Here is a 26759-nt window from a genome sequence, read left to right as displayed (position 1 = left end):
GTAAAACTTTGAGGGTTTTGTAACTTCAGTGAACGGCGTCATGTATTTGTAAGATTTCATAATCTCAGAAAAACAACTTGTAATGTTTGAATCATGAATTACATTTCTCGTGATCCCAAGAAAACAAATTAAAAACATCTTCTTTACGATCATCGTCATCATTCATGCTGTCATACACTTTTGGGGGGAATCACAGATGATGTGTGTTCTCTGCAAAATCTTGTTGACTTGTTGGTTTTGAAAATTCAAGATTCAGTCTGTTAAATCATCATGTTTTTGTACGTCAAAATATCTCACCAGGCATATTTGGTCAAAATATGTTTTTTTATACATTTTGTCAAATATTAAAATAAAGCATATACAAGTAGTAGTATATATATGGATTGTTTCAGTAGCTGTAAATTACACATGTTGTGTTTTTTCCCCCGCTTCAAACACTTTGGACAGAAGACAAAAATACCACTTTGCCATGCCATTGACAACTGTGATTTTTTTCTGATGTTTTATAATGTTTGTTAAATTCCCCCTGTCCTTGAATATTTACCCAAATAAACACTACATTATAGGCCACCCTCTCATATTTCTGTCTTGCAGTTACCTCCTGTGATTTTGAGTCTCTGTGCCTCTGGAGTTCATCAAATCACAGCGACCAAAGTGACTGGTCGGTGGTGTCGCCACAGCAACCAGCAAGCGCGCAGGCTGGGATGATGCCTGTGACTGACCATTCAGTGGGAAGCTCTGATGGTAAGAGTGCGGAGAATTTCTGAGGAGAAATGATACTGCTCATGCCATCTTCTGCTGTGATTGTGATTTAGACAAAACCCAGTAATGGATCTTTGGACTTACTCGAAGCTCTTTGGATCAGTACAATCTCTCTTGACATTTATTTTGATTTTGTGCTCATATGCCCAGCCTAAGATTTGTCCTAATGTTAAAGCATTCGTCAAGTGGTTTACAGGAGTGGCAGTATCATGAGGCTGCTATAAAACTGTCAAACATTAAATTTCTACTCTGTTTTATTACCCTAGGACACTTCCTTCTCCTAAGCTCCTCCCCTGCTGCAGAGGCCTCTGGGAAGTGCGAGTACCACTTAACCAGCCCAGTCTTGCCAGGAAGCGTCAGGTACTGCATCTTGCAAGTGGCTCTGTATGAGGCCGGTCCAGCAGTGGGGAACCTCACGCTCCTGATCAAACCAGTTCACTCAGGTTCAGCTGTTCACTCTGTGGTTCTCAACCACAAGAGACCTGACGACCGCAGGTCAGCAAACACACTCAGAACATGCTCTCCATGCCTTGTTTGTACAGAATAGTTTATTTTTTTGTGAACCATTTATGCAGCACAACATGTCAACTTAATTAGTGTCAAAAAAGCTAAATCCTGCATCTTTTCTGATTGAAGTGCTTGTCAAACTGAGGTCTGGCCTATAAAATAAATCAAATGGGCTTAGATTCACTGAAATGGAAGGTGACTCGGGCATTCAGGCAGAGCAAGGGCACAGAAACTAATACTTTTACTTCTGTGGTACTAAAGTTCAATAAAGAAAATGTTTCTTAGCTTTCATGTTGCACAAACTGTAGAATTGTAGCCACATGGGGACAGTGGTCCCCAGTGTATTGTTTGGCTAAATGGGAACATGTATTTCCTATTGATCTAATGCTGAAGTACAGCCTTCTTTAGAGCAGCTAAAAGCATTCATGTCTCTAGATGCATACTCTGGAAATGAATTTATATATAATTGGTTAGGACAGAAGAGGGATGGATGGGCATTTGCAATAAGTTTGTACATTGGCTTTGTTAGTGTCTGTGCAGTAATGGACTGAGCAATTCCATTATGAGGCACACACAGCCAGTGGTTTTATTTATTCAGTCCTACTATTCATCTCATACCTCTCGTCCCACATGACACAGATTCTACTGTAGTTCTGTGTGTGATGTTTCACCTGTACAGACTGTTCTCAGAAGTCTAACAACTGTCCTAATTGGACAGTTTTCCTGCAAAACAGGGGCTTAATGTTTTCTGGAAATAGCACCTAGCCTTTTTCCTAATTTCCCCTGTATGTTCCCAATAGTGAAAAATTACTTGCCTACTATAATAAATGTGCAGTATTTTTAGTAATGGAAAGGAGAGATGGATTTGTACTGTGTGTAAATCTTCAATGCCATCACATAGCACTGACGTAACTGCATTCGGAGATAAAAACCTTGTACCCGGTGGAGCTTTTGACCAATAGCAGTGTGGTAGAGAAATGTTTTGATGAGCTGTATTATTTGTTAATGTTGTGATAGGCATTTCGTCTGACTAAATATGGACAATGGTGGCACTGTTGTGCACAGATGCAATTCGCAAAGTGATATAAACAATGCAAGTTTTAAAGGACTAGTGTGTAGGATTTAGTGGCATCTAGTGGTGAAGTTGCAGTGTGTAGGAGAAACTATGATGGCCCTAAAACTCCCTAAACAGCCAGTGTTTGGTTTGTCCGTTCTAGGCTACTGTAGAAACATGGCGGTTTAAAATGGTTGACTCCATAGAAGAGAACCCGCTCCCTCTGTAGATAGAAACGTCTCACTCCATGGTAAATTAACCTCTAAAGAAAAATTCTTATTTTTTAGGTGATTATACACTAATGAAAAGATACCTATAAATACTATATTTCGATTCTGCCAATAGATCCTCCTAAATGTTACACAATGGACCTTTAAAACAGGCCAAACAGCCTTATGCATATCATGATATAAATACTGTGTTAAATCAGGTTGTAGAGCTGCAACTGACATCCATCAAAACCTTTTTCTCTGTCAGTTTGCTAATGACATTAGTGAATTTTATTAACCATGTTAGCTCAGTGATTGACTGCAGGTGACTGTGGTTGCTTAGTGACAGCAAAGGGATGATACCAGGACGACTTGCCATGCAGGCTTTCCAAAAAAAATAAAAAATAAATAGTGTATCTTACTGTATATGTTTAAGCCTTTCTAATTACTGATTGCAATGACTGTTTTGGTTGTTTAATGCAGTATTTTGAAATGTATTCATACAAGCCAGTAATAGATGTGACTTTAAAAGACATTTGTCTGTGATTGGTTGGTGTAGGGCTGAGTGGGAGGTTCTGGAGACTGTGATTGGTCAGATGGACGAGCCCTTTCAGGTGGCCCTGCTCTACACTTCCTGTATGGGGGAAAAGGGAGCCACCGTAGCTCTGGACTCTCTGGAGCTCATAGACTGTGAATCAGGTGAGTATATCCTGTTCTATAGAGCTGTGACTTACTGACTTTTGTTCAAACCAAACCCTACATCAGCTGTTTCCCCTGATAAATACAACAAACCAGCAGTATAGTTTGTAAATTGGAAACCTGCTGACTGTTTCCACAGCAGCTGGAAAGAGAGACACTGAATATACACCTGTACCTGAACAGCCAGGCGATAACTTCTACCTTCACAATGCTCTAGATAACTTCTATGCTTCACAAGTTTTTGTGTCAGAAATGCGTAAATTCAATTATATGTTTTTTTATTGAGGTCATAGTTAAAGGGAGAATTATATTAGATTGCATTATTAAGAGGTGTTTATAATTTTTTTCCTCCCTATTTACATAAATAGGAGGGGCAAAGTATTATAAAGTACTCTCAATACAAAGTAGACTTTGTGGTGGACACATTAGATTGCACAGGCGTTCTTAATAAAGTGGCCACTGAGTGCAGGTGTGTATGTAAATTAAATCAGATCTGGTAGCAAGATAATCACCCAGATCACACACAAAATGATTTATAGTTGATTTTTCACATTATAAACAGGAAACACTGTATTCTTTGTTTGGCAGGTTGGTTGGTTTTACTTGGTTTTAAAGCTGTATGTTGCTTTTGGGAAAACATTTTTGAAATCCATTATTCGGTTTGTGGCAGAGAGTTAAATGCGGCGGACTATTTCTTGGCTGCTGCCAGGAAAACAGTGGAGACTCCAGGAAGTTCCTGCTCTCAGCCAAGAAATAGTCCAGCAAATAACCCCCTGTAAAACATAGAACTGTCACATTTACACCTTTTTTGTACTGGTTAAACAAGATACCAGGTGTAATTTAGTGAGCTTAAAGGGCCAGTTTGAGAGATTCAGGAGGCTCTATTGGCATAAATGCAATATAATATTCAGAGGAATGTTTTGATTAGTGTATAATCACCTGAAAATAAGAAAAAAAAGTTTTTGTTACCTTAGAATGAGACATTTTTATCTGTTGAACTGGCATGTTTTCTACTGAAGCCCAAAACGGATAAACCAAACACTGCCTCTATAGGGCCTTTTGCATTTTTCAAGAGTTTTGCAGCCACGGTAGTTTCTCCTACACACTTGGAAGCGTGAGCTGTAGTTAGTTAGTTGCAATCTGCAATTTCACCACTAGATGCCACAAAATGTTATACACTGATCCTTGACTTTTTTTTTTTGTTGTTGCCTTGAGCCAGGGTAGCTGTTTTCCCTTGATCCCTGTCTTTGTGCTAAGCTAAGCTAACTTGGTGCTGAGTATAAATTATTTTTAACAGCTATGAGAGTGATGTTGATTTTCTCATCTTACACTCAACAGGAAGTGAATAAGCATGTTTCCAAACATTTAAAGAAACATCCATTTTAATCTCGGGATTAAATGACTTCCAATTGTGTACATCTTGTTTGCTAATGTGTTCAGTTTAGTTCTCCATGATACAGAGGATATGAGATAACAGCATTGTGTAATTGTTGTGTGGTGTCCGTGATGCAGAACACCAGGTCATCGAGCTGGATGGAGGATGTGGGGAATCTTTCCACTGTGAAAACTCAGGAGGCTGCATCGACCAGAGCCAAGTGTGCAACTTCCACACTGACTGTTCATTAGGAGAGGATGAGGGCTTCATCTGTGGTGAGGTTTTGATTTTATCTCCGTAAAATTACACTATGCAGGATCTGCTTCGTGTCCTTCAGTTTCTATTAGTAATACTTGAAAATGTACTTTTGCAGTTAGCTTGAGAGGTTTCCCCTTGTATGATGATGAATATTTATATTTGATCTGCACCATTGGACTGACTGGACTGAAAGTGGGTGTGTGAAAACAATATGAAAGCAAAAGCAGTGCTTCTGTTTGTGTGACTGTGTGTAGAGAGTGAAGTAAAGCAGCCACTGGCAGGCTGTAAGCCATTTGCATTAGCTGTATTAAAGTTTAGATCCATGATAAATTGTTAATCCTTTGACAGGAGGTACCAGATAATTATATGCCAAGGGCCTCTACACAATAAATTTAAAGTGCAGGAAGTAACTATTATGCACCTTTAAAGTGTGAAGCCTTAGTGGAGCTTCTGCATCAAAATGTTCTCATCAGCTAGTGTGTTTTTTCTTCATTAGCAGAAAATTATTTTATTGTATCATCAGGAATTTGATATATGCTTTTTTTTAAGTTTTCATCTTGAAACCATGCCTTTAAAATGTCGACACACATGATTCACCTCTTGTGGATTTATTAGTGTTTTGAAATCTCACATTTGAAAAAATATGCTGCAGACAAAAGTGTGTTTTCAGACAGTCAGTACCTTTAATTTCCTCCCTGACTTGACAGTCTGAAATATGACAAGCTTCCTGCTTCTCTCTGAAAACATCAATCACTCAGTAGAAAGAAAAACACTTCACCACACTGAAATTCAAAAGGCCTCGCTTTAGTCAGTAATGAAATCAATGAAGTCAGGGCTATTTAGAGTCTTTGAGTTGTGGATCCCCGGGGGAAAGGAGCTGGGTCACTCAATGGCCCACCAGTAAAATCTATCCTGTATGAGTCATAAAGTACTCCGTTAAAGGGACACTCCACCGCTTTATATAACTGGCTTTTTTTGTCATCTTAAGATCAGATGAGAAAAGATTGATATCATATTTAACTCTGTGTCCAGGATACATGGATACATGGAATCATCAAGTGCTTTCTTTGTGATTTCTATATAAATCACTCTCTCCACAAAAATATTTTTGAACGTACATAAAATTATCTAGCTTTGTATAGAAATGTGAAAACAATCCACCCACAAAAAAGGTTCACAAATGTGTTTCTGATGCTCAAACAAAAAATGTCTTGCTATAAATAAATGTAATATAAATTCATAAATATATGAATTCAAAAGAATTTGCAATTTTTGTTAAAATATTTGGATATTGTTACATTAATATACCGTTGAACCTGAATAAGCATATTTCTCAACATGTTTAACTTTTTATTTAGAAGGTGTAGACATAGAGAGATATATACATATTGTGGCGATGTTGTAGTTTGAAATATGTTAGCCGAGTGACTCTTGGATGTATTGGTAACTAGCCTGCCAGCTAATATGAATCAACATGAAATAAGACAGGTTCGGAGTGCTTGGAAGGCACCCCACTTCAAAGTTGGCAATTTTTCCCTGCTTTCAGACTAAACACACCAGCTTTTTCTTTTACTGGATACAAAGAGATTTCTTATGTATTGTCTCATGTGACTGTAAGATGCCAAACAAGCATATTTCCTACAAAGTCTGGAAGAGGTCAGAGCACTCTAACCTGCAGATACAGTGTAGCAGGCATATCATAGAATCCAAATAGTATGAAGTGTGGAGATTATGAAACATGCCCAAGCACACATACTAAAACTGATTTTCAAATTAAGAAATATAGTACCCATTGAAGTATATTTTGTGCTCATCTAATTTCTCCAAAAAGAGGAATAAAGGGGGGAAGGATGGACTTTTTAACAGCTGTGATCTCTGTTTTAGTGAAATATGACAACAATCTTCTTCCTCCCCAGATGCTCTTCCATTTGGCTCGTACTGTTCGTTTGAACGGGATGCGTGCGGTTGGTCCGTGTCCAACCAGCACTCAGCCTGGAGAAGGGTCGCTGGAGATGAGCTTCTGGAGAAAGAAGACATGCAGGGAGTCACTCTGCAGAGTACACCAGGTTAGTTGTGTGTGTGTGTGTGTGTGTGTGTGTGTGTGTGTGTGTGTGTGTGTGTGTGTGTGTGTGTGTGTGTGTGTGTGTGTGTGTGTGTGTGTGTGTGTGTGTGTGTGTAATATGGGCATTTCCCTCTGGTAAACCTCCTCCCATTCTGGTGAATTATTGTGGTGTGAAGAGATGGAAGTTGAAATTATCCCCATTTGTTTTTACTACAAAACTGTCAAAACTCATTTTTCTGTCAGACAGACTTTTTATTTATTGTTTTATTCTAAAACCAGCTAATGATCGGAATGTCTCGTTAGATTACTACCATATGTAGTTACACCATATCACCATGAAGAGTTCATATGGATCGTTTAAATCCAGCTTGTGCTAATAGAGTTCCGAATGGCTTTAAATCTAAGTTACTAATAGCTTTCATTCTTCTGAGAATTTTATCTTATTTTATAGGCTGGAATAAAACAAGTTAAAAATGTATGGCTATAAAGGATTCACCACAAACTTTTTGAATTATTACTGCCGTCTATTATTTTCATAACAGTTTGTTTCATGACCTGGATAGCGTTCTGCTGTCACATTTATTGTGCGCCCCCAGGGCACTTCCTGTTTTTGCAGGTAAGAGAGAGTAATTCCCTTCGAGAGGCGTCCATTCAGAGCTCCTTTTTCCCTTCCCCAGTCTCTACTACTGCCTGCCAGGTCAGTTATTTACACTGATACAATAGTTTACAGTCATTTTGTTGACATATTTATGTTAGATAACAAACGTTTATTTGTCAATATGCAAAAACCCTTGCTGAAAATGTGTTTTCCTGTGCAGATGCGTTTCTCTCTGTACCTGTATGGGGACTTTAATGGTTCTTTGCTGGTGGCTATAGAGGAGAATGGGACCACCAACGCACCACTGGTCTGGGAGAGAAATGGTCAGTGGACAGATGACTGGGAAGATGTTGCCCTGCAGCTGACTGGCCTTCATCATGGGTACGTAAAATAAAAAAAGGAACGGTAGAGAGAGCAAATGAATCAGGCACGGTCTTGTGTTTATAAATCATCATTCAAACTTACTCACTTCTACTTTTTGTCACTCAAACACAAAAGCAGGCTTTGTAATATTTCAATTTTCTTTCTTTCTTCCATGTCAAAATAAAAGCAGTACTGGTGTTACAGTTTTACAGTCGTGGTGAGGAGGCTGAGAATGAATGCAGACTTCAGATTGATGATGAGAAAGATTTAATCTAAATAATTTTTAATAATTTTGAAGATTTTCCTAATTTTTTTGTACTGAATTACTTCACACATATATAACACAACTGTAATTCTCTAAATACCCACATGGTGTGTGCTTTGCTTCAGGTTCCACGTTAAGGTGACAGCTGTGTGGGGACAAGGCTCCAATGCTGACGTCGCTCTCGATGACATTGCAATTGGAGCAGCCTGCTTCAACACAGGTAAGCTGTTGCTAACACGCTATAATTTCAAACAGGAGGGACAAGTGAAGGAAGTTAAGATGTTTATTATATCACATGATATGTGATGATTAAGTCTTAACCCTGTGGAACTTGAAGCCCTATAGAGCAATATTTTTTACAAGCACATGCATGAGCTGGCAGGTGGCACGATACACCTTCCTGACATTCCTCACAATCCTGAGTTGGGGGCAGTAATGTGCAAAGTTGTGCAGCAATGCCCCAGCAAATGCATTGAAGACAAAGACTGCAAGCTAATAAACATGAATGTAAACAACGCACAATTTTAAATAGAAAAAAAAATTATATTGCAAATGTCTTATGAGGAAGGAAATGTATATAACATATCTGTTAGACCTCACACACAATGTGTTTTGGTCAGAAACACTAAATGGAAACATCACTTTTGTTTGTTAACAAGAAACATCCTCCAGAACCTCCTTAATTAGCACTTGTGGCCACAGACACCACTGAGCAGCAAATGCAACAGTGCCCATTAAGACTGAAAAATCTGTCTTATAAGCATCTGTCTCTCAGCATTACTTTTCAAATGATCTGTACTCTATAAAATCAAAGTCCTGCTGAATGAAATGGAGAACAGGGAGTCCTCCCAACTGTTGAGACTGAGTGATGACTGCAGTCTTTTGCTTGGAGTTGTCATCAGTCATTTGTTTGATGCCCCGTTTCAATGACTGGTTGTGACACGAGGGTAACCGACATTTAATTATTGTAGTATAATTGTAGTACCGCAATATGTGTGCCAACATTCTTGTGTCCACGTCATTATGCTTCACAATCATGTGAAAGGACTTTTCTTAAAACCTCTATATTATCTATTGAACTCGGGATGAATTGTATTATCTAGCGTGGTAACAGAGTTGATACACAGATGTGTAATTTGAATTTAGATTAAAGGGATAAGTCTGTTTTTGTCTTGGAATTTAAAGGAAGGATGGCTGAAAACCTCTGTGGAGCCACAGTGATAACAGTGGTGTACGGCTGTTGCTCAGCTCCAGTTGGGAAAGACTGGAAATGTTTTTAACTGATTTCAGGGTCAGTTCAGGATCCCAGAGTGACTTTAGTAAACCCTGAATTAGCTTAATGTTTCTCCCTATCACATTTATAAACTCCCTCTGTGCTGAGATCTTGTCATGCTAGCTTGCATGCTTTTATGTTGTTGGAACTAGACCACGGAGGCTCTTTTTGGATGTTACTACTCAGCTAGGTTTGCTAATTGTAGTGATGTGCCCTTTATGACTGCCTGTTTCATAGGCCTGTGTTCTTTGTGGTTACGCTACCAATATGTGCTTACTTCTTCTTGTCTCGGTTTAAGCTGTTAGTTGGTGTGGTGGTTTAAACAAAAAAACACAAAACATTACAAAATGAACCACTGCCATGAATCTTTGCATGTTAACTGTTCCATACAGTGGTTTTGAGAATTGATACAATATCACAAAAATAAGACCCCCTTTAAGAAAGGTCAGCGATGCCACATTGGTTTCAGGGAAGGACTGGCAGAGGACAGTGCAGTACACAAAGTTTAAACAGTATCCGGTAAGAATTCACTGTGTCTGTATGCTACATAGCGGTTGAAGAGGAATTAGTGAGAAATATATTCATGATGTTTTCCTGCACAGGAATTAGTCTGACAAAATGTTCTCCTCCATTCATCCATAATACCTTTCACCGAATTGTTTTCATTCGCTTTAATATGTGTCACTTTCTGTCCGGATATAATTTATGCTTCAGTGATATGCAGATGGATGAGTGTGACTCCTTTTTTCTCTTTCTTCCCACCTGTCTCTACCTTGGTTCCCTGCCTCTCCTCAGATCTCAACTCTCTCCTGCCCATGACAGACTTGGAAGATTTCCTAAGCCCCCTTCCAGAGCCTTCGGCCTCAGGTAGTGTGCAACTTCAGCCGTCACCTTGGATACGTTGTAAATTTCCAAAGCGTCCCTCATCTGCCGTGTCATTTTTTAATCCATCCTGCATGCAGAATTTACATACCAGGTGGTAGACTGTACACTTTCAATTTCTCTTGGTGCATGACGCTTTATCTACCATATCAGGTGACCAGAAGCTTTCAATTCATTTGACATTCAGCGCTCACATACCAGGTGGTTAACGCAATTTCCAGCGACTTTCCTGGATGTTGTGTCATATGTGTGTTTCATCTTAGTCTCACATATTTTTCTGCATTTTTATTCTTTTGTCTCTCTCTATTTTTTCCAGGTGAATATACTATACCTACATTAGCAAATCACTAAACAATTCTAAAATCTCGCACCAGCTCATGTCAGTGTCTCCGTTTTTCTAGAGGTGTCTTTGATGACGTGGTGGTTTACCTCATGCGGTGCCAGTGGTCCCTACGGCCCGACCCAAGCCCAGTGTGACAGTGCCTACAGGAACAAAAATGTCAGTGTTATTGTGGGGAAGGAAGGCCCCTTGAAAGGAGTCCAAATGTGGAGAGTACCTGCTACTAACAGATACATGTAAGTGATAGAGGGGATGTTTTTTATGCTCATCTAGCTGAGCTTTATGGTGGAAGTCAACAGGCTGGAGAGTTATTTATTCAAGTATTAGTCTGATGATATATTATATTGTTCTTACTAAATATATAAATAAATAAATCCCATGAAAAGAACAAAACCCACAATGAATTCTCTCATACTAACATTGCCTGCATAGTCAAAACATCATATAGCTTATTCCTCTGTGCCATAGACCTTAATTGTTGTTAAAAACACACATAAATGAGCCACATGGTTGCACTTACAATGAACCTGGACACTGTAGTTTATCTTGAGTCAATCAACATACATACTGTAAATACTCACTATCTCACAAAATCTGGAGCTGAAAAAAGTCCTCAGCCAATGCATTATTTACTCCTGTTTTGAGTAATGTTTACTCAGAATTGTGTTATCGGAAATTACTGAGCCTTTTTAAATGTTGAATGCTGAATGAATTTTCTTGTAATCAGTAGGAACTAATGTGCTTGAGGTTTAGAGCCAGACAGAGCGGGGAAGTCAGAAATGATTGAGACATAGACATGTTGTTGGTTTTGGTCTTTTCATAGGATTTGTTGACAGAAATAAAAATGTCAAATATAACCATATTGTCCTGTAAGAGCAGTGATTCCCATTATGAGTTGATGTCACAGGCTTTATCTGGGCAGAAAGAGTTCAACTGTTGTTTACGCTTTTCTTTCTTTTATTATCTGAATCTCATCTGTAGTTTATTTCTAGGATCTTTGTCTTTAAAGAGACGGTATTCATCCACATGTGTTAATATCGTTGTGTGACTGGGCCTGACAGTTTAAAAGTGTGACTGAATGCATGGGGACAAAATTATTTTGGCCATGCTCAGGGTAACTGGTTGTTGTCTTGCCAGATCAAGACTTCAAACAATTTGATTGTCTTTGTACAGCCAGTCATGGGGCCTCATTATCACACCCACAACATGAAATGAGGCCGTGGAAAAGTGGCAGGATTAATCATGGGATTTACAGAGTACTAAATTACTTATTATACACAGCTGTACTTCATGCCAATATCAACACAATATGTGTATGTTTTTAAATCTTTTTAAAACCGCAGGTGACTGAGTCTGCTGATTTGTGTGTTATGACAGACATCTATAGCTGTTTGTATTGCAAACAGTGTGTATTGCAGTCTATCTATCTAGCATGATATATACTGTGGAGCTTGAGCCAGAAAGCAGTTTCTTGCAGTATTTAATCCTCTTGCGGCGCAATAATCTCCCCCAGGATCTCTGCCTACGGGGCTGCTGGAGGCAAAGGAGCCAAAAACCACAATAAACGTAACCACGGGGTCTTCATATCTGCCATTTTTCCTCTGGAGAAAGAAGATGTACTTTACATTTTGGTGGGCCACCAGGGAGAAGACGCATGTCCGGGGGTGAGTAGGTTGGAAGGATTCCTTATCATGTGTGATGTCCCCACTGGGACTTTTACCAGGGAAAGAGGAGACAAGAGAGTGACCTAGATAAAAAAATATTTCCGGCTGGATTCATACTTTTGTGAAGCCAGATTCTTCCTCTGAAACTCGAATCTCCCTCTCCCCTTGTGGTGCAGAGAAATCCCCTCACCCAGAAGATCTGCCTGGGAGAGTCGTCAGTGATTGAAGACAACTTCAGGGGAGAGGCCGGCTCAGAGTGGGCTGGGGGAGGAGGCGGAGGAGGTGGAGCCACCTACATCTTTAAGGTGACAGAATAAATTATTTGCAAATGTACACGTGCACCACTAAGCATGTAAATAGTTGAAAATGGCTCAAATGAGTGAGATTTACAGTGATTCTGTCTCGTCAGATGGAGGGAGGTGAGCTGATTCCCTTGCTGATTGCGGCAGGTGGAGGAGGAAATGCCTACCTGGAGGACCCAGAGTCCAGTCTGGACCAGATACCACTGGAGCAGTATGAAAACAGCACCGTAGCCCCCAGTACCAAAGGTCAAACTGGTGCTGCAGGTACTATATCATAAGTCATACTACTACCAATATAGATTCACTGTTTGTTTAAAGGATTGACTGAACTAAACTGCCAAAAACCTTTTTTAATTTACCTGTAGTGGTATCTAACCATGCAGAATATGCCCAGGTTTGATTTATATGATTTTGAGATTACTCTCTCCACCCTAACACAATGAGAGGGATTGGAATTTTGTTTGTGGTGCTCACAAAAATGTTCCCATTACTCTGTATAATCCACTGAAAATGCAGTTAACAGTCCTCACATGTCTTTAAGCGAAAGTAGTTTCAAATGATAGTGATTGAAATTACTACGGAGAGTGAGGTCTGTAAACAATTTGGAGTAACAGGAACATTTTTTTGGTCAATTCTTGGATTTTTTAAAAAAGTTATTTGGACATTTTATGCCTTTATTAGATCATCGACAGTGGAGAGATGACTGTAAAACGAAGGCAGAGATCATGAACATACAATTTAGGTCCTGGCTGGGATGTTGCAATTCTTTAAAAAATTGTCAGTTGAGATACTAAATGCTGGTATTTAGTTCACTTTTTCATGAAATTTTATTGGACCTTTCTTAATGAAAAATGCCTTAAGATTTAAAAAAAAACGTGTCAGAACGATTATGACAGTTTTGTCTGTTCAAAATACTTCAGTACCTCCAACGTCATTGTGACTTGATGATCCCAGCTTGAGAGCAACCATTTTATATAAAAGCTGAGGAAGAGAGAAGAATGACAGAATGGTTACATTATAGTTACAAAAACACAGAAAACATCAAAATGTAAAATTTTTAAAGAAACTTTGAACAGAAAAGAACGCACAGAATAAGACATGACATAACATAGTATATACACTACTATATTAATTATGTATAAAATGAATTACGGGAGTTACATTACAGTTATTATTCCTGAAACCACTTGAGTGTGGCGGCAGACTCAGGTGTGTACTTTATGATCACAGATGTTTGTACCTGTTTATCTCATCTAGTTGCTGAAGTGGTATAAACCTCAGATGACGACCAGATTTCCCATTGAAACTGGCAGACCTTTTGTGTGATATCAAAAGAAAAATTATTTAATTTCTCTGAAAAGCGTTAAAACCTGCCAGAGACGTGTTGATATGCTGGTTGTTGGTTGAACGCCACGAGAGGATTTGTTTGTTCTGTACACACACACACACACACACACACACACACACACACACACACACATCTGAACCAGCACACGTTGGCATGCGTTCATGCTCTCACACAGCAGAATGTGTTTGGCCTGTGGATAATGGGATCTATCTGGATGGTATTTTTAGTTTTCTGACAGGTCTTGACCTTTGAAGCAAGACATATATGGCAGGTCTCTCTCTCTTCGCTCCTGGAATTGCCTGCTGGAACATTCTCACTAAATCCCCTCAGACCAACAGAGTCTCAACACAGACCATCTATCTGCTCATCTTATTGAATCCTCTGTGGGATTGTTTAGATAAAGATCTGAGTGTCAGGGGAAATATGTAGTGAGCAGAGGAGGTGTGTGTTCACGCATATTTGTGGAGATGTGTCTGGCAATGTTGAAACTGGTCATTCTGACATCTAGAGGCTAGAGCTGCAGGAGATATTTAATTATCATGGATCACAGCATGGACTTTGCAAAATTTGCAGAGGCTTAGGAACTGCTGCGGGACATTTGTGATTTATTTAAAACCTTCTTTTATCTGCTCATCAGCGTAGATTAGAGGCCTTGATCAGGTGGTGTTTGAACCTGTCGACTCTTTTCTATTATTATTCATTACTAAAGGGCATCTGTCTCCATCACAGCACTGTGAAAACATTTTAATTCCAGCTTAATATATAAATATAAAAAAAGCGAAAATGTAATTACAATAGTGTGTGGTTGTCAGGGACTTCAGTGACTAAGTGAATGGGTGTAAAGTTATAAACAAAAGGCAAAATCAGGCTGAAGCCTCGCTGTTGACCCTCTCATGTCTGCCCACCAGCTGCCTGAGAGTAGGAACAAAGAAACACAACAGCACGACAAAAACAGTTGGACAGAACAAGAGCTCTGTCTTTCCTACTTCTATGCTGCGTATCTCTGCTTGCTTCACTAAAGTCTTCCCACCTTGTCAAACTTAGTCTCAACAAGACCTGAGCTCTTTGCTTGCAAAACCTTGGCTACTTGAGACTTGTCGATAACACACCGAGCAGAACCTGATTTGATGGCTGAATACCCAGTCAGACAGCTCTCTCTCACTGAATGTCTCAGTCACTAATTCAACATGCTCAGGCAGATCAACAGCCTCCAGTAACAGCTGGCTAGAGCAAATCTAGACTGACGCCTTTATGTGCTGAGCCTTTATACAGAATGTGTAAAAAAAACAACAAACAAATAGCCTGTATACAGTATACAAGAAGGCTGGTTGTTTATCAGTTATCCAGTTACCCAATGAGAGCTGCTGGCCAGCAACCAACACATGCAAACATAAACAGAAAAATACCATCACAAAAATAATGGTAAAACATAAAACCTGGTTGAGTATTTAAAACTAATAATAGCCAAATACTTCAAACTAAAACTCTAACAAAAGACGCATCAGTTTTGAGCATTTTGTTTTTTAAATGTGTGTCTTACAAGTCCCCCAACTTTGTGGAAAACCAATACTAAATCACTACCCCTTTAACATTACTGACATAAACCTACAGGTTTACCTTAATACACTTTCTCTGGAGGAAATCAAGCTAGCTTCTTTTTCAGTTGCCCAAACGTGCAGCCAAACATGTCTACAACCTCCCTAAATCCATCCATGTATGCCAACTCTGATGCTGCCTTTGGCTTCCTGCTTAAATTCAAGTTATGGTGCAAACCTCTTCAGAACAAAATGTTTGTTCCTTTAGTTTTTTTCCTACAAAATATGTACAATATGTAACATGTATGATGTCAAAGTGTTTAATTTTGTGCTTGTTTCATTTATGTTTCCCTGAAGGTGGAGGTGGAGGTTGGAAAGACAGTCCCAGTCCCCACCTGAGGGCGGGAAAGTCTCTGGTGGAGGGAGCTGAGGGGGGGTCCTCATGTCCCCTGGCCTTGTCCAAGCTCAGCTGGTCCACCTTTGGGGGTTTTGGAGGTGGAGGTGGGGCCTGCACAGCCGGAGGCGGCGGAGGAGGTTACAGAGGTAACAGTATTCTGTCAGCTACACTTAAACTACATTGCTTTATCTTTTCTAAACCCTGCACTAAAAACCCAAATTGCTTTGATGTCTTTTGTTTTCTTCTGTCTGTCTATTAAACTTAAAGAAGAAGAATTATCATTTGTGTGTCTTTCTTAAAAGATTTGATTTGTGCTTCAGTCTAAAGGATAATTTATGCCTGTCTGGTTGCTTTCGACAGTTGATTCTTGAAATAAATTATACAAATTTTAACTTAAGAAAGTTTTGCAGTATATAATTTTCTACCACTCAGAACGATTGGATAGTTTCTTAGTTTGTTGCCATGGTTATCATACATAGTAATTGAACATTATTTCTACAATTTGTATTTTTAAGTGACATAACTGCCTGCGAGAACTAATGTACAAAAACCAATGTAAAAATGCAAGGTGTCGTGCAATGACAGTGTTTTTCTGTCAAGAGAAAACTGTCGAAAGTGGCAACAAATTGGCAAACTGACAAGCACAAACTGTTATAATTGGATCAGAATGGTTTTTACATTCATGTAACACTGAAGGATTTGACTGAGCATTCACAACATACATTTTGTGACAGGAGGTGATGCTGCGCTGACGGATGAGATCACAGCTGACGGTCAGAATGGAGTCTCATTCATTCATCCAATGGGAGAGATTTTCCTTCTGCCTCTGGCAGGTGAGACTGACTCCCCCACATATAATCATAATGAAGACAGTGATGCTGATAAATCTGATGACTGCCTGAGTGAGAATAGAGAGAACAGAGGAGAGTAGAAAGTAAAGCCTGGGCTGTTGAAAAGTGGACAATCTTTTGTCAAATTAGAATAGAATAGAGTAAGTGAGGCACACTAGATCAGAGTAGGAAAAAAATGAGGAGGACTAGAAAGAATAGAAGAGAGAAGAAGGCAAACACCATCCCCTGATGAAGACTGAATAAAATAGAAAAGAGTAGAGTGGATACGAGTTGAGTAGAGAGCAATTTTCATCTGCTGGTTAAGACAGTAAGATGCAGCTGAGTGCCCTCGAAAAAGCTAGTAAGAGGTCATTGAATTACGTTACATTGAAATATTTTTTTTCCAAAAAAGTAGTGGAGTAGTAGAGTAGAGTCAAGTAAAGTAGAGAAGAGAGCAAACTCTATCCATTGATGAAGACTTTGAGATGCAGTTGAAAGCTCCGGAAAAGGTGAGTAAGTGGACACTGAGCGAAGTTTTTTTGTCAAACTAGATATGAGTAGAGCGGTGTACTGTAGAGTAGATGAAGAACGCAGATGCCATTCACAGCCGCAAGATGCAATTGAAATCTCCAGAAAAAGCTAGTAAGCTGACATTGAGATATGTTTTAATCAGACAAATAGAGCGCAGGTGTTTGCCACATGGATAACGCAGCATAGTGGTGGTAATGCTGTGGAAGGTCTGCTGAAAGTTTCCTAGCAACAACTCAATCAACAAATAGATGAGTAGAACATACAATGGTAATAACATTAAGAAGAAGAGCAAATTCCAACAATGACAAATTAAGACTAAGCCAAGACATTACTTTGATAGGCAGTCATAAAAAGAAGTTGATTGATAGGCTGAAGAATTACAGGCTCTGTTAACAGATGTTAACTGTAGTTAATAATTGCCTTGTGCTTTATTTTAGTGGTACTAATAGTAAAACTCATGGACATCTTTGGAGTTATATAACATATAGTTGCATCACTGCTTAGAGTCATTCCAGGAACAGACAACGTTAAACATGGTTGATCCCAAAGCAAAGAGACACCGTCAGTGTGAAGATTAAATCCTGAGCTCCTGGGTGTCTGTGCACTTAGTTCATGATCGATCCAGTCAATGCCTTGGGGTGTACCAGCGTGTATAGTTTGTGCCAAACTATCTGTCTGAGCATTCATGTGGGACTACCGGCCATCTGATTCTCATTATTTAGGGGGAGGAACAGGAAGGCGGTTGACTAATTCACAGCCTCATGTAGCCTGTTGCCTTCGGCGCCAACAGACAGACCTCCATTCTCATGTGAAAGACACTGTTGTTGTTGCTGTGTGTGCTGCCAGTTGTCGCTTTCAAACACAATGCCAATGCAGTGTTCAAACATGAAACGCAGGCAAAGCGAGATACAAACAAAGAGATTAACTTAAATGGTTATAATTGAATTCTATAATGTAGTTAAATTATAATCTTGTATTTAAGTAAAAGATGAGGTTTAATGTCTGATACACGATGCAAGCCTACCTCTGCTTATATTCCGAATTTGTATCAAGAAGCAATGTAGCACTGTTCAAGTCACAGATACGAGTAATTGAATAATTGAAAGAAATATGTATAATTTAGACCACATTGTTGAGCCAATAATGGCATTTATTTCTATTACAGATCTATTTTACTTTGCATACACTTGAGCACAGCATGTAATGTGTTCAGAGATTAAAGGTCAAGGGTGATGTCAACTCATGTAAATACAATAACCAACAGTGTGTTTGTCAGTCTCTCAATAATTTCTGACTTCCCTACTCCCTTTATTTTCCCACTGTTTGGGGCTCTCAGCCCAGAGGCCCATTTGTTTCGGCTGAAGAAATCTTTTAAAAAAAGGGATAGATCGATATACTTCCATTTTTAGAAAAGGCTAACTCATTTCCTTTTTATCAAGCCTAAACAGGAAAATATAGTGTATTTTTTGGGGACTATTTTCACCTGCAGATGTGTAATTGACTCAAGATAAAATACAGTGCCAGTGTTCATTGTTATGAGCACCCAGTGCAACAGTGTTCCACTCATTGCTGTGTTTTTGACAAACATTAAGCTCTATTGTACAGAAGAATAAGCTATAACGCACAAGTCTTTGGCTGCACAGACAACACTTGTGAATGGGATCTTTTTTTTTATTTGCTGACAAACAGAATAATATAGAATATCACCAGACCTTGTTGGCGCATCCTGCAAACCTAATGATCTCCCTCTGTAAGAAATAGTTTGTGTCTGATGTTTTTGTCTCTTTGCCTCCACGTGTTTATGTGTACATCATTTCCTCTAGCCATGGAGAGTCACGGCGAGTGTGAGATCAAGGTGCAGCTGAACTGCAGCCACTGTCAATCGCAAAGCTGTAAACGAGATGAGGATACTCACCTTATCCTCTGTCTGTGCGATGACGACAAAGTTCTGGCCAGTGACAACGTCACATGTATCGGCACTGTAGGTACGTATCTCTACCCCCAGCAAACAGTACTTTTTCTTTTAGATAACAGTCATAACAGGTCATTTTATTGTCAAACAATGAACCCTTCATAATTATTTCTTATCTAACCAGATAAAGCATTTACACTGACACAGTAACAAGTTTATTAATCAACCCTTTTCTCCCAGCAGCTCCTCACGGCCTGGCTCCACAGGGCCAGATGTCGACATCTTTGATCCTGGCAGTTGTGGTCTCCACCATCGCGAGCGGCATTGCCCTGATCTGTGCCGGCATCATCCTCAGTAAGAGACTCTTCCAGTTCTGTGTGCAGTCTGTGCCCTCCACCTTCCACCGGCTGTGAGCACAGCTGGACATACAGATGCTTCCAGATGTTACTGACAGAAACAGGAAGGACACCTCTGATAAGTGTTGGTTTTAATACTCTCCTCTGGCTGTATGCCAGGTGATTAAAGGAGTTGTGGGTGGGATATGGTTTTGAATTATACGTACGTTGCTGACACAATATGAAGTGAGCACATATGGACACTTTCATTACAAGCACTTATTTCAGGTGGTGCTCTCCTGTTGCTGGCTGTATGTAAATACAATCCTGACTATTTTTTTGTTGCCAAAGAGTGTGAAACAAGATGATACTGCAGATGAGAAGTGAGATAATGCAGTTAAATACCATATTGTTTATATGTTGTATTTATTGCCTACAGATTGCTCTCATTGAGGCAAACAGCCGAGATGTGCTTTAAGCATCTTACTTTATGACTTTAATATAAAAACACATCATTGGTTATAAAAAGGACATGCGGAAAGGTTTGACATTTAACTAGGATGTTTCTCTCAGCTGGAGATGTGTACTGATGAGTGAGATTAGATTAGATAAGATAGCAGTAAATGTCAGATGTTATGATTCAGTGGATGAAAAAACACAACTGAAAACAGAAACAATTGTGGTTATATAGACATAAAGATTAGAATAATATGTGAAAATAGAGAACTGTGATAAAAGATTAGCCTTTTAGTCACTATGGGAAGAGCACAGTGACAATTTATCTTAAACCACGGGCATTGACTCTCTATAATATATAAGTGTTATATATAGCAGAAATACATGCTATTCACACAAAGCACTCTGATATAGAGTATATGGGAGAGGGATCTGTTTTTAAATGAAGAGATGACTAGATTTGTTCACTTTCTATAATCTAAGACAATCTGTCAATCAGACGTGCTGTAAAATGCTTCACTGATGATTCTTGCACAAATAAACAGCTTACAACAGGAATAATTAGGGAATTAACAATTAACCAGTTTGTGTAGTTTTAATTGTACCCCTCAGTGGCAATGTAACTCTAGGAAAGAGAAAGGAAGGCAACTGAGGTATAAAGAGACAACCACAATCTAATATTTAATATCAATTATGATTGTAACATTGCCTGATGATACTAATGTTGCATTAGTATTTAACTTGGTCTAAAAAGCTGCTATGCAATATATACTGTGTAATGTTGACTTATATACTAAACCTCATTTTATTAACCGACACTTTATATAAATACAGTTTGTATGTAGTTGTAACAACAACATATGCAGTCATTCTGCGATCATATAGGACAGTGAGGGATTATACAGCTGATAAAATTTTTGTTTGCACCTTTGTCACCTTTTTGACAACCGTCTGCTGCAGATAAATTGGAAGGGAATCCTGACACTTTCGTTGACACACTGATCCTCCACCAAGTGCTTTTTAAGGTGTTAGAATATAGCAGATTCTCTCTCTCTTTCGTCCTCTACATAACCTCACTGAAAGTGCTGAATATTAAGCTCAACAGTGAGAGACTCACTCTTTCTTTCCCACGGTCAGTTTTGGTGAATCTAAACTTTGTGTGAGGGCCTCTGGAGAAATCTACACAGCACTGAATTCCTGTAAAATATCAGTTTCTTGCCTCCGGGCTTGTGTGCTGTCTGACAAGAAAACCAAGCATGATAAAAGCAGTTCGGTTTTTGACTGAACTAATATATGCAGTAAAAGTCCGGCAAGGAAAGTTATAAATAAAAGGTAAATCTGACAGATTTAAGGAACAATATAGAGATTCTTTCCCCCATTGGCAGTCAGAACAGAGCAAGGTAATGTCAGTTTTCCTGCCAACCTTAAAAGGAAAATATCTTAACAACTTTGGGACAACGAAAAGACATTATGTCGTGATATATTCATAGACAGTCTGGTTCTTTAACACCACTGTCGGACTATCATTTTTCTTTGTACATTGGAAAGGAAAACCGAGCAGACACTGCTCCCCAGAGGGTGATCCTCATGTCACTTTTGACAACAGTGGAATTAGTATTGCAGCCTCCAAAAAAAGAGATGGAACAAGTTTTTTTTTTAGATCAGGTATATTATTTCTATAAGACTTGATACTAATAAGTTCTAATGGCAGACCCTCATATGATATATAATAATATTGGATGTGGTTCCTAATGTAAGTGTGTGAACTGCACATTGGAAGAACAGTAGAGTATCAGAGTGATGAATGTTGAGAGAGTGTAGTAAATTGGTTCTTCCGGCTGATGCAGACAATCACAACAGAACTTTAGAGGAGATGAGAGATCTGGGGAAATGGGCAACAATGTTGAAACAGCAGTCATTTTTCAGAAAAACGGGAAATAGGAAATGCATTAAAGTGGAAAGGACGGGTTTGGTAGGTAGGGCTAAGGTCAGCCAGGCCGGCCAATATTAGTCATCAGATAAAAGGTCTTTTCAGATAAAAGTTCTGAACAGAAAAGACAGAAAACAAATGAAAATGTTAGTATGTGAAGCAGTAAAGCAAAAAGGTTTGAGAACATAGATACGCTCTGTGTAATCAGAGTGTAATCAGACAGATATTAATTGCAGATAAGATGGTTGTTTTGCTCATTATAACCAGTCATGGACAAACAGCTGTGGAGTGTAACTGCATGACATCGTGCTCCTGTAATTACCAAAGTGCAAACTAAGCTGACTTCTATGCACAACAATCAGACAAACCTCTTTTTTTAATGAAAAATGGATGAGCTATTTAGTGTGACTTCTTCACTAACTGCTTTCTGTGTAATTGTGTGAATTTGCAAGTAAATAAATCAAGTATTGAATCAAACAAGCATCTGTGCAATTACATACATGTTGCTTTCTGCTGCTGCAAAAAAAAACCCTACACACACCCTTTAGGTTAATGGTGTCTCTTCACCTGAGCTCTCCCCCATGCAGGGAGGTAGTCTGTTCCCTGGGCGCCCCATCTCCTCCTCCTCTTTCCCCTCCTCCTCCTCCTCCTCCTCCTCCTCCTCCCCTTCCTCCTCCTTCTTCTCCCCAACCCAACCCTCATCCCAAGTCCCCTGAGTCCCTAGCATCTGCACCGGGCGATGGCTCAACGGCACCTCTTACCTGCACGCAACACCCCTCTCCCTGGCAGACTACCAACCTGCATCGGGGACATGGGCTGCCTCCATGGCGGGTGAGTCCAAACTCACTGGCACAGACAGTCTAGGAGCAGTAACCAAGGAGACGACGTCCCACCTGCATCCCGCAAAACATTGTGTTTGTGTGTGGAAGGATTTGTTTTCTTAAAGGGGAACTCCACCGATGAGTTGCAGCTCAAGGCTACATTAGCTGCTATTCATATAACACACCTGAATCTCTGATGGCGGTTGTGTTGCATTGTGGGTAACGTAGGCATAGACGATTATCGCTGGTTCTGCTGCATACATTTTATAATTAAAATTTTAAAACTGTCTATTATGAGTCGTACAATGTTATAGAAGAGCAATTCTAAATCGGTGGAGTACTCTCTTAAGAGCAAAAATGACTGTGAACCAACTCTCTGACAGTCTCAAGTATTTACATTTAAAATCATTGGCTACTGAGATGTGGCTTGACCTTTCCTTGTGTTACCGCTCCTACAGTCAGCAGATAGTCAGGAAGTTGCTTCTACAACTTACATGCAAGCGTGGGGTCCAGTTAGGGTTATGATTTTTTAGACTTTGAAGTAAAACAAGCTTGACTCTGTCCTGTCTTCATCTTTAGTGTGGTACCGCAGAAAAAACGACCTGCATGCAGTGAGGGGGCGTCTGCAGAGTCCAGAGTACAAGCTGAGCAAGATCCGCTCCTCCACCATCATGACGGACTACAACCCCAACTACTGCTTTGCAGGGAAGGCCGCGTCACTCAATGAACTGAAGGAAGTACCGCGCAAGAATATAACACTTCTCAGGTACAGAACACCTGGACACGATGTCAGAATGTCAGTTTGATTTTCTGAAGGCTGTCTGTGCTGCTGCCCAAACTTACAGCTACACTTCAATTGTTTTATTTTTCACGTTGTTTTTCAGGGCTCTCGGCCATGGTGCATTTGGTGAAGTCTATGAAGGACAAGTTCTGGGGATGAGCGGTGATAACAGTCCCATGCAGGTGGCCATAAAGGTCAGTGCCATGGGGAAAAGTTGCACCTAAATGTTAGATCATAGCACCTCACCAGGAGCTATGTTGATTACATATAATCCACTCAACCCAGCTCCACAGGGGTGCTTTTGCTTCTTGAATCTAAAGGTCACACACGCATGTGGGGTTTAAAAAGACAGGTTTTTTTCATGTATGTATTTAGAGAAAGGTCATTTGCTTCACTTATGGCATATTATTAAAATGTAATAAGGTGGTTTGTTGTGGAAAAAAAACTCATGCAAATCATGCAAAGATGAAATCACGTACTGCAAAATCATCAATACTGCCCAAAATGTCTGTGTGACTATGTGAGAAATTTGTTCAGTCACTGACCTCAGCCTTGGCTTAAAAACTACACATGGTAAAAACCAATGAAACTGAGTGAGCTCCACTTGCGTTTGCTTGCTTTTCAATAGTCTGCTGATTAGGTCGAATGAGGTCTTTCCTCTTCCCAGTGGCACACACTCACATCAAACTGCTTCTCTGATTCTTTCTGCTCCACAGACTCTCCCAGAAATCTGCTCCGAACAGGATGAAATGGATTTCCTGATGGAGGCGCTGATTATGAGGTGCACCATACTGCAGCTCTACACTTCCTGTGTACATCACACGCACCCCACTGGCTGTCCAGTAGTTTATTTCACACACTGATTCACCCAATGCATCCTCCTTATAGCACACAACACATGTGAAGCAGCAGTGTGCTCACATCATCAGACAGCAGCTGGCTTTGTTTTATAGCTAAACATGTTCCTCTGTGTTAGAGGAGATAACCGCTGGAACCAGATGTGAAACTTTATTCGCTGGAAAACAAACCACTTCTATAACGTAACACACATATTGGCCTCTCATACAATTAGCTGGTTGTTTCAGCTAATTATATGAATGGCCAATTAGTCAGTGATAGACATGTCTGCAGGATATGTTTTGATCTCAGGAAAATAACTACAATACAGCTAGTTTAATCTTAGTTTATGACCTGTGTGATGTTTATTGAGCACCAGTAATAAGTCTCCTTCTCAAATATCTGTTGTTGCTTCATTAGAGATGTTTTAGAAAGACAAGACTTGATGCAGATAGAAGAAGATTTCATAATTTAGATTAGTTTAGGTCTACAGTTCAAGCCCCTTCTAAATAATACAGCCGTGATCACACACAGGGATACAGTCACTCAGGTCACATATGTATGGGAATTAATGAGTGACAAAATATAAAGCAAGGATAAGCAAAACCAGTTTTACTGTTACTAAATGTGGATTTGAGAGCGCACAGCAACAGATTTATTAGATCCAGATAAGTTTTACAGGTGAGCAAACGCAGAATCGGGGCATAATCCATATATTGAGGCCACAAGAGGAGTTATGTCTGTAAAGCATCTGTTTCTCATTTTAAAATCTGTGCTGTTATTTTAAAAGTGTTTATCCCTCGCATGAAAGTCCAAGTAAGAGCAGATCAAAACCCATTAGTTTTGTCCTGAAAGTGAAGCATCATCTCGTAAGACCTTTTTTATTGGTCCACAAGTTTCAACTGTGAAAAAGACATGACTGTGATACTGATGAAACCAGCAAAAGTCCCTTTTTACATTGTAATTATCTTACTGCTTAGAATCTGCTGAAGCAGTTGGATAGACTCTTTCAAACTCCAAATCAGGATTTTTTTTTATAGTTGCTTAAAGGGCCAATCTGTAATATTTATACATTATGGCTTCATTTTTTATTCTTCATTCAAACTGCATTTTATGTAACATTTTCAAACATATAAAAACAGAAAAAATGCAAATGATATCAAAATCATTGTATTAAAAACATAAAATATGCAGTTAATATGACAGCTGAGGTACGTGTGCAGCAGCCAGTGAATGAAATGTTGATATGTCTTCAAATTGTTATATGCACCTTGTACATTTATATCTGTGCTGTATTTAAGGATCATAAAGTCAACTTTGTTGTATGGTTTTTGAAGGACAAAACTCTCAGACAGACAGACAGAGTGTGTACCAGCACCCATCTTCTCTCTTTCTCTCTCATCTATATTGTCCTGTCTTTTGTCTTTCATATGTCACACAGCACATTTTATACCATTAACACACACAAGTGCAGGCCTGCTAACCCAAGTATTGTTCATTGTCCACACAGCAAGTTCAGCCATGAGAACATTGTGCGCTGCATCGGCGTCAGTCTGAACATCCTGCCGCGTTTCATCCTGCTGGAGCTGATGACCGGGGGAGACATGAAGAGCTTCCTGAGACAGAACAGGCCACGAGCTGTAAGTCTGTGCTACACTTTTGTGTGTTTGAGGTGTATGTGCTTGTGTGTATGGTACACTAAATTGATCTGTGCTGCATCCAGGGCCAGACCTCTTCTCTCACCATGCGGGAGCTGCTGCGGATGGCCAGAGATATCGCCTTTGGCTGTCGCTACCTGGAGGAGAACCACTTCATACACAGGTTCAGATCCACTGCCAGTTATTACTGCTAGGAGCTCACTTTAAATACAAAATGAATTGTGAGAGCCCCTTCTTCTACGACAAAAACATGTGAATGAGTATCATATAATTAGGACTCACTATTTTTATTGAACCTGGTAATGTTTCATTTTAAATATATTTAAATTAACTGAAGATATACTTACACGAGCAGGCTCTGTTGCATAATTAGCCACAAATTTGATAGATTTTCACAAGTGGACCTTCTTTACTGTAAACTACAGTGGTTGATGTTCTTGCAGCAGGAAACATCATTTTCATGTAAATGTAAATCCTCCTTTTTAAAATGTGTGTTATTGTTAACAAATTTGGGAAAAAACTATAAACTATGAGTCTTAGGTTGGAGAGTTTATGGCCACCATATGGCTACATTTTGTAACAGGTCCTGTGTTTTTCAGAGACATTGCAGCTAGAAACTGCCTCCTCACCTGCCCTGGACCAGACAGGGTGGCCAAAATTGGAGACTTTGGCATGGCTCGAGATATATACAGGTGTGTATCCTGAATCTGCATCACAACACACTGGCTGTCCACATAGCAAAGCACACAGGATGATTTACAGTGGTGTCTCTCAT

At 39.5% G+C, this 26759-nt stretch overlaps 1 protein-coding gene across 2 annotated transcripts in view; it reads left to right on the top strand.

Annotated features, from left to right (window-relative positions):
- ltk (leukocyte receptor tyrosine kinase) overlaps positions 1–26759 on the top strand; it is a 52642-nt gene that overhangs the window by 20183 nt on the left and 5700 nt on the right. Inside the window, exons 3-25 of one of the 2 annotated variants that reach the window (XM_051388386.1) lie at positions 595–744; positions 1029–1257; positions 3092–3231; positions 4744–4881; positions 6781–6930; positions 7523–7623; positions 7745–7905; positions 8278–8372; positions 10221–10292; positions 10709–10883; positions 12161–12311; positions 12488–12616; positions 12721–12877; positions 15854–16039; positions 16628–16726; positions 19078–19239; positions 19410–19520; positions 23288–23474; positions 23593–23683; positions 24206–24270; positions 25837–25966; positions 26050–26147; positions 26584–26676. In XM_051388386.1, the coding sequence (XP_051244346.1) occupies positions 595–744; positions 1029–1257; positions 3092–3231; positions 4744–4881; positions 6781–6930; positions 7523–7623; positions 7745–7905; positions 8278–8372; positions 10221–10292; positions 10709–10883; positions 12161–12311; positions 12488–12616; positions 12721–12877; positions 15854–16039; positions 16628–16726; positions 19078–19239; positions 19410–19520; positions 23288–23474; positions 23593–23683; positions 24206–24270; positions 25837–25966; positions 26050–26147; positions 26584–26676 (3070 nt within the window). Of the gene's footprint in view, positions 1–594; positions 745–1028; positions 1258–3091; positions 3232–4743; positions 4882–6780; positions 6931–7522; positions 7624–7744; positions 7906–8277; positions 8373–10220; positions 10293–10708; positions 10884–12160; positions 12312–12487; positions 12617–12720; positions 12878–15853; positions 16040–16627; positions 16727–19077; positions 19240–19406; positions 19521–23287; positions 23475–23592; positions 23684–24205; positions 24271–25836; positions 25967–26049; positions 26148–26583; positions 26677–26759 lie in introns of both variants that reach the window. The other variant, XM_051388378.1, reaches the window with a different exon arrangement.

This window comes from Dicentrarchus labrax, unplaced genomic scaffold, assembly GCF_905237075.1.
Source record: "Dicentrarchus labrax unplaced genomic scaffold, dlabrax2021, whole genome shotgun sequence".
Classification (NCBI taxonomy): Eukaryota; Metazoa; Chordata; class Actinopteri; family Moronidae; genus Dicentrarchus; species Dicentrarchus labrax.
This window is presented reverse-complemented; position numbering and strand designations above follow the sequence as displayed.